The sequence below is a fragment of the Podarcis raffonei genome, chromosome 15, assembly GCF_027172205.1.
Source record: "Podarcis raffonei isolate rPodRaf1 chromosome 15, rPodRaf1.pri, whole genome shotgun sequence".
NCBI lineage: Eukaryota > Metazoa > Chordata > Lepidosauria > Squamata > Lacertidae > Podarcis > Podarcis raffonei.
Window position 1 is genome coordinate 38,321,651 of NC_070616.1, and position 13,951 is coordinate 38,335,601.

A 13,951-nucleotide genomic window follows, 5' to 3' on the forward strand; every position below is an offset into this window, starting at 1 on the left:
TCCACAGATAGTTTTTCTGGGTCATGTGGCCAGCATGACTAAGCCATGTGGCACTTATTATAACATCTCCATGGTGATTACTGGCACCTCCCCCCCCCCTTTTCAATAAAAAAGTCCAGCACTCAAGAGGCACTGCGCAGAAGTAACCCCCTTTTCCTCCCTAGCCCCCTCCCCTGTTTCTCTTCCAGCTATGCTGCCCCTGTTGGAAACGTAGGGCATAGCTCTCAGTGGGTTGAGCAAAGTAGCTGATAGGGAAGGTGGTCCTCAGAGAGCTGCTGACTGCCAGTCAATATAGCCAAATGGTCTGACCTGCTATACAACACTTCCCTTTGTACCCTATGATTTTAGTTCAGATGATCTACGCTGAAATTATGCATTTAAATCCCAGTGACATTGTAGGGGGTGGAGAGAATCTGTATTACAAAACGTTAACTCAGAAATTTGTTTATGATCTCGTTTAAACTGTTAAAACTTCACAGAATAATCACACAAGACAGACAAAGTTTGAAAGAATGGAAGTTATTTTCTTTAAGACTAAAAAGAAGCTGGAGGTCAGCAGTATGACAAACTGTGGATTCTTTAATGCACATTTACTTGGGAGTAAGCCTCACTGAGGCCGGAGGAATTTTCTTCCAAATAAATGCAAGTTGAATTGACCTACATGACAGAATGGTTTAACAATCAATTCCACTTCCTAGGGAACTCTGGGTATTGTAGCTCTGTGAGAGAAATAATGGTCTCCAAACAACTCTCAGAACCCTTTGCAAACTACAGTTCCCAGGATTCTTTAGGGGAAGCCATGGCTGTTTGAAGTAGTGTAATAGTGCTTTAAACATAATAGTGCAGGTGGGGCCTCTCATACCTTGAAAGGAGGGCTATATACCTTTTAAGGAATATATCACTACTTTCTCAAAACCAGTCAAGGAGGCTCTTTACAGACATGTACAAAACAACTATCTTCACTAGTGGTTCAGCATGCGCCTATCATCCCACCGATCTCAGTAAAAATTGGTAGACCTGTGTTTTGCATATAGGGGCTCTGTTTATAAATAATCTCTCAAAGGTGGGACTTTTGGAAAGAGCTACAGATGTTTGAGCTAGCATGGACCATCACTGATGCCTACTCTGGAGGCCCCTTTAAACCAACTTCTGCACTGGGCAGCTGGCTCTACGTTAATTTCCCACAATTCCCTGAACTAACATTACATCAGCGGCATTGTGGGAAATTAAAAAGATGGCAGCATCAAGGCCTTCAAGCCACCAGACAAGCCCACCAGGGAGGCCAGTTGACATAGAAAGGGGCTCAGCTGATATTACTTTGCCAAGGGACGCCAAAAACCTGGAACCAACCCCGGGTGTGGGAGAGGGGTTATTTCTGTGAGGACCCTCTGCTTCTGGGAGCAGACTAAGTTCCCTAAGAAAAGCATGATCCTCTGCCTACTCCATTCCCCCTTTTTGATAAGGATTATATAGACAACACCCTAGAGAAACAGCTTGATCTCCAAGTGGCGAGAAGTCTACTTTTTCTTCCATTTAAGGTCAATGCTTCTTGGGCTTCTGCTGCAAGAGGGGAAGGTGCTTTGAGTTTTAGGGAGCTGGTATCTGGAGGAGGCCCCATCCACCAAGTAGCTAAGACTCATATGCATCAGTTGCAGCCACATTCCTCGATGATCATGTCGTCATGGTGACGGACCCTCACTTTCCCTTTCTCGTAGTACATCATAGACAGCGGGCTCATTTTGACAGGGGCACAAGATGGGCAAGGCACCCGGTTGGGTTGGTATAACTTCAGCAAGCTCTGAAAGGGAAAGAAGGAAGAGGAAAACATCATGTCCAGGAACTGGCACAGTGTAGTTAAGGGCAGTAGGGCAGGGCACAGTGGGGCTAGACCACTTACCTGGCCTCCCTAGCTGCTTCATACTACGACAGAGAAGGGCAAGTGAGGTGGTGAGGTCACTGCAGTGCAAATGCAGATTGGAGCACCAGATTGGCTCTGATTATGTGTTTGCACTGCGCTGACCTCACCACCTCACCTCTCTCCATCCAGAACGCAGGAGCAACTTGGCTGGAGGGCAGTCAGGTAAGCAGTGCAGTCCCACCATGTCCAATTATGACCTGGCAGAATCTGATGCAAATATTTTGTGACACCCTATCCCACCCCAAATACATAAAAGAGTCTGGAATTTGACTAAGAGGAGGAGTGGCCAGCCCAATCAGAAAAACCAGTGCCATAAACTATGGAAGGGATTTGACCCAGGCCCCTGATATTGAGGGCTTGTGTCAGGCCCCCAAACTGGGAACCCCAGAGACAACACCCCCTAGGCTAGTTTCTTTTGAGGGACCAGCCTCTTCTACATCAAGCAAACCCAAGAGCAAAGAAGAAACCCAGAGGAAACTTGCTGATTGCTGACAGGGCTGGAGGACTTCCACTTCAAGGCTCTCCATACTTCAGGAAGGAGCCAAGGAGTGCCACTCTGCCCCAAGAGGGATATAAAGCCTTGGCAGAGCTCCAGCCTCCAGAGCTTATTGGAGCAAGCTGCTAACTTGGAGCTCTCTCTGATGATGTGGCCATGCCTGCCTAGGGCATTCTTGTGCCTTGTGCACGGTCAAAACAGGATAAAAACACCTCCATTTTGAGGGAGATAGGTTGAAACTACAGAGTTTTGAAAAATTAAAAAATAAAGTGCGTGACTGGCTCCATTATTATCAAATAATGGAGGCATACAATGCGGACAAGAAAATTGGATTTCAGGTGGAAAAATCAAAATTGGAAACATTGTTGCTAGATTCCAAAATTAAGAATTTGTCAAAAATGTATAACTTGCTGTTGAAATGGAATACTCAGGATGAAACTGTGAAATCAGCTATGATTAAATGGGCACAAGATGTAGGACATAACATCATGATGGCTGACTGGGAACAGTTATGGACCACAGGTATTAAATTTACGGCATGTAATGCCTTAAGAGAGAATATAATGAAAATGATCTATAGGTGGTACATGACACCAGTCAAGCTTGCAAAAATCTACCATTTGCCCGACAACAAATGTTGGAAATGTAAAGAGTCTGAAGGTACATTCTTTCACCTTTGGTGGACATGCCCAAAGATCAAGACCTTCTGGGAAATGATCTATAATGAAATAAAAAAGGTATTTAAATATACCTTTCTGAAGAAACCAGAGGCCTTCCTCTTGGGCATGGTCGGCCAATTGGTGCCATAGAAGGACAGAACTTTCTTTATGTATGCTACAACAGCAGCAAGAATACTGATTGCAAAATATTGGAAGACACAAGACCTACCCACACGGGGAGAGTGGCAGATGAAGGTGATGGACTATATGGAAATGGCTGAAATGACGGGCAGAATCCGGGACCAGGAAGAAGAGTTGGTGGAAGAAGATTGGAAGAAATTCAAGGCTTATTTACAAAAATATAGCAAAATCCAGGAAGTTTAGAAGGAGTCTGGAAAGAAACTATGTGACTTTCGTATAAATATTATAAAGGACTTAAGTTAAATAGACTGTCGAAGGAAATGAGGGAAAGTAAAATTTAGTATGTTAAGATAAATTATTGGTTAATAATTTTGGGAAAGATGGAAAGAATTTGCTGAAATAATTAATTGAAGCAGAATACAAAAAAGGGAGGCGGGAGGAGGTCAAAGAAACAAGCTAATGAAGTTAGGCTAATAAGGTTTATTCTATTTTTATGTATTTTCTTTTTTTCTTATTTGATTGTTTTTGTTTTTCTTGGTATTTTTGTTGTTGTCTTTTCTTTGTCTGTTTTGTTGTGTTTTTAAACTTTAATAAATATTTTTTTAAAAAAAAAACACCTCCATTTTAGGGTTTGCAGGGCCAAGGAATGCACCAGCTCACAAGGAGCATTAATTTGCTGGAATGCTGTTGCTTAAAAATTAAAAATCCAAGGCTTTTAAAAAGCCAGTGAAATTTCTTCCTCAACAGTGAGAACCTCTTTATAGAATTGTGCAGGGGGGGGGGAGTGGAGTCTGTTCAAACCAAAGCCGAGATATTTGTGACCTTCTAGAAGTTGGGACTCCAACTCCCATCAGCCCCTGCCAGCACAGCCAACAGTGAGGGGTGAAGGGAGCTGTAGTCCAGCACCATCTGGAGGACCACAGCTTCCTCAGCCTGCAAGAACTGGCAGCTGCCCCTCCCCAAAGTGAAGGTGTTCCGAACCCCACACACTTTGTTCTTGTTGTTTAGTCGTTTAGTCGTGTCCGACTCTTCGTGACCCCATGGACCAGAGAACACCAGGCACCTCTGTCCTCCACTGCCTCCCGCAGTTTGGTCAAACTCATGCTGGTAACCTCGAAAACACTATCCAACCATCTCATCCTCTGTCGCCCCCTTCTCCTTGTGCCCTCCATCTTTCCCAACATCAGGGTCTTCTCCAGGGAGTCTTCTCTTCTCATGAGGTGGCCAAAGTACTGGAGCCTCAGCTTCACAGTGAGCACTCCCACACACTTTAGCTGTGAGCATACCAGGCAGCTGAGAAAGCTCAAAGGGTAAATCAAGGAAGCTCCTCATGTAAGGAAGGTGTCTGTTATGGGTGGACACAGGCTTCTTGGGTCAAGCTACATGTGGCATTCATAGGTCCTGATCAACACTCCCACACTATTTCCCCACCAAAATAGTCGCCTGCCTCCCCACCGCTATATGTGCTCCCAGAGGTGCTTTTGTCTTCTCTCCAAAAGGCACCTCTGGGGGCAAATAGCCTTGGGGGCAGAGATATGCAGTGCAATCCCGTACCACATCTATGCAGAAGTTATCCCCAGTGAGTTCAGTGGAGCCTGTGTTGGGAATTCTATTCCACCTTTTGCTGCAGATATGTGGGATTGTTACATGTCACATGTCTGTTTACATTCCAGCACAGGTTGCTGGCCTGAGCGGAACTTCCGCTCTGTATTGCTTTGTTTTTCAGTCTCTCTCCGAGAAGATGACAAGGGGAGAAGCCATGTTTTCTTTGTCCTGATTTGTGTATAATAAATGTGTAGCCTTAGTATTGTATCTACACCTCAAGCCTCTTCTGTTGCGCAGTTTACACTGCTGAGTAATGGGTGCTCAAGTATGCACTGCAGCTTGAGTCACTGACGAATGTCGGAGGAGCAGAGTTCGATGGATCTCCGCAGCAGCTGTGAGGAGAGACGCTCCAGCTGGGACCGAGCCAGCTGGCTTTTCATCCCCAGTTCCAACAGCCTGAACTTAGGTAAATGTACAGTATTTAGGACCAAAGCCTTAACTTCTAGAGAGAGCTGGAGAAAGACAGTAATTAACTAACAACATGTTAATAGGAAATCAGGAAATCAGTCCTGAGTGCTCACTGGAAGGACAGATCGTGAAGCTGAGGCTCCAATACTTTGGCCACCTCATGAGAAGAGAAGACTCCCTGGAAATGACCCTGATGTTGGGAAATATTGGAGGGCACAAGGAGAAGGGGACGACAGAGGATGAGATGGTTGGACAGTGTTCTTGAAGCATGAGTTTGACAAACTGCAGGAGGCAGTGGAAGACAGGAGTGCCTGGCGTGCTCTGGTCCAGGGGGTCACGAAGAGTCGGACACGACTAAATGACTAAACAACAACGTTAACAATTCATCCCAAAAAGCCAGTAGGGGAATAAAACAGGACTGACATTTCCTACTTCCGGGTTAGCGCCAGCGGCTAATGGCGGATTCCCTCCGAGCTCCGGAGGGAATCGGCTCCACAGGATTAGGGTCGTACCGCTGCGGCGACGCGGAGACCCTTAAAAATCACAGGCAGTGAAGCCTGTGAACCTGGTGACTCGGCGGGCACCATTTGCGCCCCCCCCGACCTGCGAAGGAGCCTTTTTAAAGGCTTCGGAACGGGGGACGGGGTGAGCGGCGCGGTGCTGAGAGTCGACTGCTTCTCCTGTGGAGTGAAGCTGCGCTGCCATGGCCGGAGAGCACTGACTTCTTCTTGTGATTTGGACTTCAAAATAACAACCCGTGAGTAGTACGGAAATTGGATTTTTAAAGAAAATTTTTCGGTGAATTAGGTACGATCGGAGGAGGTGTAAACAGGAAGTCTGCCTCCTCCTCCTGTAAACAATCTAAAGCAAGGACCTGCTAACTAAGGTCGAGAGAATTTTTTCTTTTATTATTGGGCAAAAGACATTAATTTCACGATTTGGCACTAGAAGAAACCTTACTGGAGGATAAGAGTTAATCTTGGGAGCTGAAGTGCCACTCCCCCCGACCCGGGAGTGATCCGCGAGAGAGCCTGTTGAAGGTATTGAAGAGTTTGACAGCTGTCAAATTAGCTGTCAGACGGAAAAAGAGAACTTTGTTTCTGTTGCTTCTGCTGGCTATATTTGCTACAATTTGACTATATTTTGTTGGAAACAAGGAAGAACTGATACAAACTAATTTGATTTTTGGATTTGAACTGGAAAGAACACTAAGTAACCAAAATCCCTCTAGAGGGGGTTTTGGGACATTACAAGAATGGCTGAAGGAGGGGAAATTCAAGCTGAATTGGACAGAGTCTTTGTTCTCTTGGGAAAGTTACAAGGCCAAATTGATGTTTTGGCTACAAATGTTACAACTCTGGACTTAACAGTAAACAAACTCATTGAATCTGATAAGGAATTGTCTCAGGAAGCCCATACAGCTGAACAAGAAGAGAAACTTGAGAGCTTTGAGAGTGTGAAGAAAGAGATTTATGTTGTTCCTGAGAAAAAGGAAGGAGGAGCTGTAATTTTACAGATGATAAAGGAGAGCCAGAGGCCTGACATGATGGCTGCAAAGGAAAATAAGAACTTGATGGTGAAAATTTGGTTTGAATTGGAGACTGAAGAATGGAGAGATCTCCTTGTGTGGAGATCTGAAGACCCAAGGATTACAAATCTGATTAAGGTGGAAGTTGGAGCATTGGAGACATTTGGATTTGAAAGGAGTAAGAAACAAGATTTAGGCTCCACTTTTAAGTATGGAGGTCTGGTTGGAAGAAACATGGACTTTATTGGACTAGAGCTTCTCCGAGATTTGGGGTTTAATACCAAGGACTATCAAAAAAGCCGGCAGAGAGGAATTGAGAGAGAATTAAGAGCCTCGGACGTGAGGTCTCCAGGCTGAGAGTAGATTGATTGATGGACGATTATTGGGGATTGGAACCGGGAAAGGGGGGGTGGAGTTTGGGAATCCAAAGGGTGTATAATTATAATTTGTTTTGCTTTTATTTTGTTTTGTCATTTGTATGAGAATTGAGGAAATCGTGGAAGGGAATTTAGGTCGACTTTAGAAAAAGGCTTTAAGAATAATCACGGATGTATAATTATTGATGTTTATAAGGCAAAATTTTTCAAAATGAACTAAATATAAAATATAAAACATAAAAAGGTTAAAAATTAGGGACAAGAACTTGTTGAACTGTTGTTTAAATATTGATGTTTATAAGTTAAAATTGGTTTTTCTAAAATGAATTAAATATAAAAAGGTTAAAAATTGGGGACAAGAACTTGTTGAACCAACAATCTGAATTGGAATACAAGAGGGGGAGGTATGGGGAAGTCAGGGAAATATGTCATTGAAAATAAGGACTATGAATTCTATGTGTTTTTAATTTTTTTTGTTTCGTTTTTTTTTATTTTTTGATGTATTATAATGGAAAAATCTTAATAAATATCATTTTTTTAAAAAAAGGACTGACATTTCCTGATGGGGTGGGGAAAGAAACAGTCAGAGCCTTAGGACACAATCATAGCCCAGTGCTATGTCACTCACTGAAATTCTTGGTGGGATAAGGCCTCCTTCTTAGGGTCACCCTGGAGGTAGCCCTAGGGTGGGACTAGCCATGCCCCCTCAGCCCTGCAGATTAGTAACTGATGGCTTTTTAAAATGATGCTACCCACTGCTTTTTTTCCTTAAAAAAATGTTTAGGGGTACTTTCATTATCCTAATATTGAAATACTGCCCCTCAATGAGGCCAAACTTAGATTCACAAAATGTTTAGGGGTATGTGTACCCCTTAATCCCGCCAGAAAAAAGCACTGATGCTACCTATTGCCTCAGCTGTCCTTATGATCTTTTTAAATTATACCACTGCCAGTTAGTGCCGGTAATACTGAGCTACATGGATCAATGTCCTGACTCCTCATGCCCTTTTCTTTCTCTTCATCATCACCAGTATTTATACATAAATGATCCCCAGTGTTAGTTAAATCATTGTTCTATACAGAACTAAGAGCTGAGCATACAAGCAACTAATGGATAGGAGAAAAAGAAAGGTTTTTGCAGGTGTATAAATATGGGCTTCACTTTCCACTGTTCTTAATGTGCTGTTTATAAAGCATATAAGACTGGACTGTGTAGTTGGATATACTGCATTGGACCCAGTTTCTAGTTTCCAAGACCCCTAAAATGCAAACATAAAGACAAACCTGAATATATGCATGATTTGTTGGCTTGAAGGTTTCATCAACAGGCAACGGGCACTCTCCCTCACACCGGTAGGCATTGTATTTCTTGGGGTGCACAATCCAACTTCCGAAGCCAGTCTGCTCAAAGTCCACAATCATATCTACCCTCCTGCACAGAGATCTCCCTTCTTTGCCAAAGTTGGCGGTGGAAATATTAGCCGCTTTAATCCTTTGCTTCTGCTTCCTGTTCCGCCGGTGCCGACGGCCCCCAGTCTCCTTGAAAGTGTTGTCCGTCATGATGTACTTTGACATCTCCACTGTCCTGATGAGACTTGGGCCCTGAGAGGGCTCCACCTGTTCCTTATCTTTGGAGAAGATAACCAGTAGGACTCTGTCAGTCATGCTATGGGTTAATACTTGGGCCTGTTGATCGTCATTGCACCCACATTTTCCCTGGAACCCACCGGCTGGTCTTCCGTCATTGTCCTGAGATAGGTTCTCCTCCACCCAGTGCCGCTCCTGATCATCTGGAGCACCCATGCCAAATGATACCCCTTGGTGGAGCCAGAAGCGGAGTATGCTGGTGGCATTGAAGACTTTCCAGGAGGAGTGGCTGTTGTTCCTGCTAATGAAGGAACCAAGGAAGATCTTGTCTGTGCAAGTCTGGTTCCCATGACAGGTGCGCTCATGGCTGTGGTAGATGTTCAAAGTGACACTCCTGTACTGGGAGAAAGACGTCGGGCAAACCCGGAACTCTGCCAGCCTCACATCAGAGTTGCTAGAAATGGAGGTCAAGTCAAAAGAGAAGTCCCAGTGGTCCTCAAACTGGAAATAATCTGGAAGGCAGAAGAATGTCACTGGTTGGGATGAATGGAACAAAGGAACACCATTTAATAATAAAGTCTCTTAACTCTAAATCTCAAAAACAGTCTTGGAGAGAGGGCAGGACAAGAGGACAGGGGTGGGAAAATAAAACAGCATCTATGAAGGCCAGCATAGAACTATGGCCCCGTGCAAGAGCATCCACTGCAAGTTCTTCACCCAAACAATTTCCTCTGAACTTCTGTCTGTTGCAGCTAAAGTTGCCTGTGTGCAGTACTGATTGGCTAGCACCTCTCATGCCACTAATCTACCCACCCACTTTTCCCTGGAGTCTTTCAGCTATTTCTTTTTTAAAAAGGGGGGGGGGGTTGTCATATTATTATTAAAGGGGAAAAAAGCACAAACAAGTGAGAAACAGGGGTCCAAGAGAACTGAGGGGGACTATAGCACATTGGTTAAGCATGTGTTTTGGCATATGTTTAGAAGAATTATGCAGCAGGTGATCTGAAAAGATTCTCTCCCTGGAAAGCTGCTACCAGTCAAAGTAGATAACAATAAGCTAGATAGACAAATCAAATAACCTTTGTTCTTACAATGGTAAATTTGAAATGGACCTGTAATTCTTGGTATATTGTTGAGCGTAGCAATGACTGAGCTGTTCTCAAACTGGGAAGAGGGGATTTCCAGGAGCAGCCAGAAACATATCTAGAAGAATAGGATATGAGCCAGCATGGTGTAGCAGTTAGGGCCAGACTACAATCTGGGATATTAGGGTTCAAATCCCCACTCAGGCAGGAAGTGCACTGGGTGACTTTGGGCCAGTTATTATCTCTCAGCCTAACCTACCACACACAATTGATGTGAGGATATAATGGGGCGATGAAACCTTGAGTTCCTTGGAGGGAAGGCAGGATATTAATGTACTAATTACTAAAAATTAGTAATAAAAAAAAACTTCCCTTTCTTGCTGAGAAAGAAAGACCATAGAAAATTAACAGACACATAAATGAAGCTTAGATGCACAGGAAATGATCTGAATTCCATTAATATCAATGGGTGCTAGGTGAACTCAATTTTTTTGAAGAAAAATCTAGCCTTTACTGCCAGGTACCATGAGCTGGTTTTTATGGTGGCAAAGAAAGTGGGATATGAATTAGTAATTTCCTTGCCTTAATGAAGCCACATCTATCTGCTTCAGCTCACCTCCCCAGGAACCTCCCCCCCCCCCCCATCTGCAATATGGGGAAAATACTGGCCTCTCTTCACAGGGTTATTGTAAGTATTACAGGGCAGCTTATATGAATGGTTGTTGAAAACTAGAGTGGTATATAGAATAATAAAATTGTAGAGTTGGAAGGGACCCAGAGGGTCCTCTGCATATACAACATCTGAGTATTATAATTCTCCATTTCTAAGATATGGGTATCTTAGAATCCTTACTCTCCTTAATGCGTGTCCCTAACAACATCCCTTCCAGATTAGCTGCACAAGCTCCAGCTGTCCATTTTATCTTCCCCTGGCCCTGATGTCTTGAAGACAGCTATTAACTCATTGCATCAGCTAGTTAAGTGGTTGATTGGGTTATGGAAGTTCAAAGACTAAAGGCACGTAGCTCATTAAATTTCATTGTACTCCTCACACCCATAGACCCTTTGATGCCCCCTCTTTGAAAGTGTTGATAACTAATTAGGACATTTAAAAAATACCTTTCTGCTTTTGAAGTGCTAACAAAAGACTGAGGGGAGACAGTTGGTATTGACTGCATAAAATTATATTCCAACTCAAAAAGCTGAATTGGAAAAGCAAGAAAAGGAAGACAAATTCACCACCGCAGAAGCCATGACTGTTGCACATCATTTGCAAACATGCTCCAGGGGTTGAGGGGAGAGGTTGGCTGCTGCCAGAGTAGACGATATTGGGTTGAATGCACAATTAGTTTGACCTGATAAAAGGCAGCTTCCTATATGGGTACAGTATAAATAAGTGGTGTTTCTAATCCCTAGAATAAAAACCAGCCATGGTGTATAAATTCTAGAGTTCCTGAACCCCATAACCATCCACGGACACAGCAAAGTGTGCAGCTGGATCGGACAGAACACGCACAGCCATAATAGGAGAGCAGTCAAGTCTGTACACAGAAATCTGTTCTCCCACCCCCACCCGTCTCTCTCCACCTGTTTTCCCTTTCTTTGAACGCAGCTCAGACAATAGCATCTCCCAATACCCTTCCAGGGAAAGTTGAGACGCCGCTTTCTCCTCCACTGGCCATTTCCAGGTGTCTCACTCCTCCCCGAGTGTAAGGCAGCTTCTGGAGCGTGGCAACCTCTAGCTGCACCCTTCCTGGGCATCATGCGACACCCCCAGCCTCGCTTCTCACCCCCCCCCCCGCTTTCCCATCTGGTTCCTGCCAGATGTCCTTAGTAGTAAGGGAAAGGGGATGTGGATTGTACCACTCTCTTGGGGGGCTCCCTCCGTTGCAGACGTCTGGGGCCACAATCCACAAAAAAGAGGCCCAGGAAGGAGAGGCGGGAGGCGGGTTGACTTAAGGCCAGAAGGACCACCACCCAGGGATGCTGATAAGCATCCATCCATCCATCAAGGATGTCCTTGCAAACCCTGGGCAGGAAATCAGAATGGAAGGAACTCAAAATGGAAAGGGGTGAGGGGAGGCTTTTTTGTGGCGGTGGGTGGGGGGACGGAAAGGGGTCAACCGAGGCAAGGAGCAGGACTTACGTCGCGCCCCCAGGCTGAGGATGGTGTCGGATTCTCTCCAGGCCGAGGCTTCTGCGCTGGGCTGGCTCGGGGGGCTCCCCACGACGAGGGCCCGGTACAGCTGCAGCATGTACACCGGGGAGCGGAGCGCCGGGGGCTGCGGGCGAGGGCGGGCCGGGGCTGCGGCCAGGCCGGCCGGAGAGGAGGCGGCGGGCCGGAGCTGGCCCTCGGCGGCCTCCTGCAGCAGCTGGGCCGTCTGCGAGCAGGCTGGGCCCAGGAGGGCGAGCGCCCAAGACATCAGCTCCAAGAGCGAGGTGGTTCTGGGAGGCATCGCTGCATAGATTGCCCCGAAGTCTCTTTCCCTCTCTCTCTAAACTTCGAAGCTAAGAGTCTTGTTTTCTATCTTGTGTCACCTAAATCCCCGTTCTCTCTCTCTCCTGTGCTCAGATCCGAATTGACTCCGAATTCAGGGAACTTAAGAGGGTTGACTCGGGTCAGAACTGTCTCGCTCCCATTCTCCCTCTCTTTTTCACCCTCGTCTAAATGAGAAGTCTTCTTGCTTCTTTCTTTTCCTCCCTCTTCTCCCTCTCCCCGGAGGGGGTGTCCGCTCAAGCCCCTTACTCCGCTTCTGCTCGCTCCGAGTGCTCCTCTCTCCTTCTTCGAGATCAGCACTTTTATACCTGCGGCTGCCTAATCTTGCGAGTCTTTGATGTCAACAAGCTGTCAAACTTTCTCTTGCCTTTTCCCCCCTGGTCCCTATTCTCATGCAGGCCATTAATGACCGCGCTCTCATTAGACATCGGCCTCAACGTGGAATGTGAGCGAAGTGATTCTTTTTCACAGATGCTTGAAAATAGCCAGATCCCCCTGGCGGGTGTTATCCCCCCCCCCTCCCAAACGCCTTATCCGACCCCCTCCTTCAGTCTTTGCTTCCCGATTCTCTAATACCTTCATCTTTGACACTTGGCTGAGAAAGTCGAGATCTGGGTGGCAATGGATGAGTTCTGATCGTTTTTAATCGGGGGAGGGGGCTTGTGAAATGAGGCGTTTGTCTCTACAAATCTTCATACGTTACTAGGAACACCCCCCCCCCCCAGTTTGTGACGGTAATTTCTTTTTAACTGTTTTTAATGTCGTGTTCTAAATCGTTGCAATCTGCCCTGGGACATTAGGGTGAAAAGGGTAGGGTAATAATAATAATCCAAATAAATAAATAAACACATTATTACTGGTTTCTCTTCCTTCCACCTTTCTATATGATTTCAGGACAGCTTGCAGTGTTGTCCTTGTTGTTTTAAAAATAATTTTTAATAAAGATTTTCTTGGTTTACAAAAGTACGTGCATTGCCTCCTTTTTCAGGTTGTAAAGTCTTTTCTGCAGATCAGTTACATTTGTTATGAGACACTAAGTGTTGAGTACAGTATGCACTGTTACAGCAATTAACTTCCTTTCCTTCCTATACGCTGCAAAAGGGTACAAGGGAAAAACTGTATATTTCGACATTCTCCTCCAAAGGGAAATTTCTTCAGGTAATGCAATCTTAAATCACTGGTGACAACTGAAGCAGAATGACTGCCTTTCAAAGGGGAAAATAACCTATTATAATATATAACCTATTATATAATAACAGCAAATTCGTCACCCCATGCCATATTTCTGCTTGGATGTTATGAAGAATGCAATAGACGAACAGAGGTTTTTGAGGATGCTTTTCTCAGCAACATACCACCAAAACTCCATCACATGCATTTCTGTGTAGTGTATAGTGTACTCCTTAAGGCCAACACTTTTAGGCAGAAAGAAATAAGCCTTTGCTCTGAAATGCAAGGCTTCCTTTCTCTGCAACCTCATCCTGAGTTAGCCACCCTTGAAGCTTGACCAGGAGTTCGTTTAGAACAGGAATGGGAACAGAGGTTGCCCATCACCCTCCGCTATTGGCCATGTTGACTGGGGCTGATGGGAGCTGGAATCTAGAGAGAGCCACAGGTTAGTCACCCTGATGTAGACGCTGTGGGTGGTAC

General features: G+C 45.0%; 1 protein-coding gene across 1 annotated transcript; it reads right to left on the reverse strand.

The window, feature by feature from the left end:
• Nucleotides 1-219: 219 nt before the first annotated feature.
• Nucleotides 220-12,692, reverse strand: NODAL (nodal growth differentiation factor). The gene is made up of 3 exons (XM_053366686.1): nucleotides 11,951-12,692; nucleotides 8,417-9,231; nucleotides 220-1,798 (listed from the first exon to the last, which is right to left on the reverse strand). Exons 1-3 carry the CDS (start codon nucleotides 12,258-12,260, stop codon nucleotides 1,646-1,648), a joined length of 1,278 nt encoding a protein of 425 aa, XP_053222661.1. The 5' UTR covers nucleotides 12,261-12,692; the 3' UTR covers nucleotides 220-1,645.
• Nucleotides 12,693-13,951: the final 1,259 nt, after the last annotated feature.

Excerpts from the sequence above, each read along its gene's own strand:
- NODAL (XM_053366686.1), bottom strand. The coding sequence starts at position 12,260 with ATGCCTCCCAGAACCACCTCGCTCTTGGAGCTGATGTCTTGGGCGCTC. Across the intron at positions 9,232-11,950 it reads CCTCAGCCTGGGGGCGCGAC|ATTATTTCCAGTTTGAGGAC; the intron begins GTAAGTCCTGCT and ends TCTGCCTTCCAG. Across the intron at positions 1,799-8,416 it reads CAAATCATGCATATATTCAG|AGCTTGCTGAAGTTATACCA; the intron begins GTTTGTCTTTAT and ends TTTCCCTTTCAG.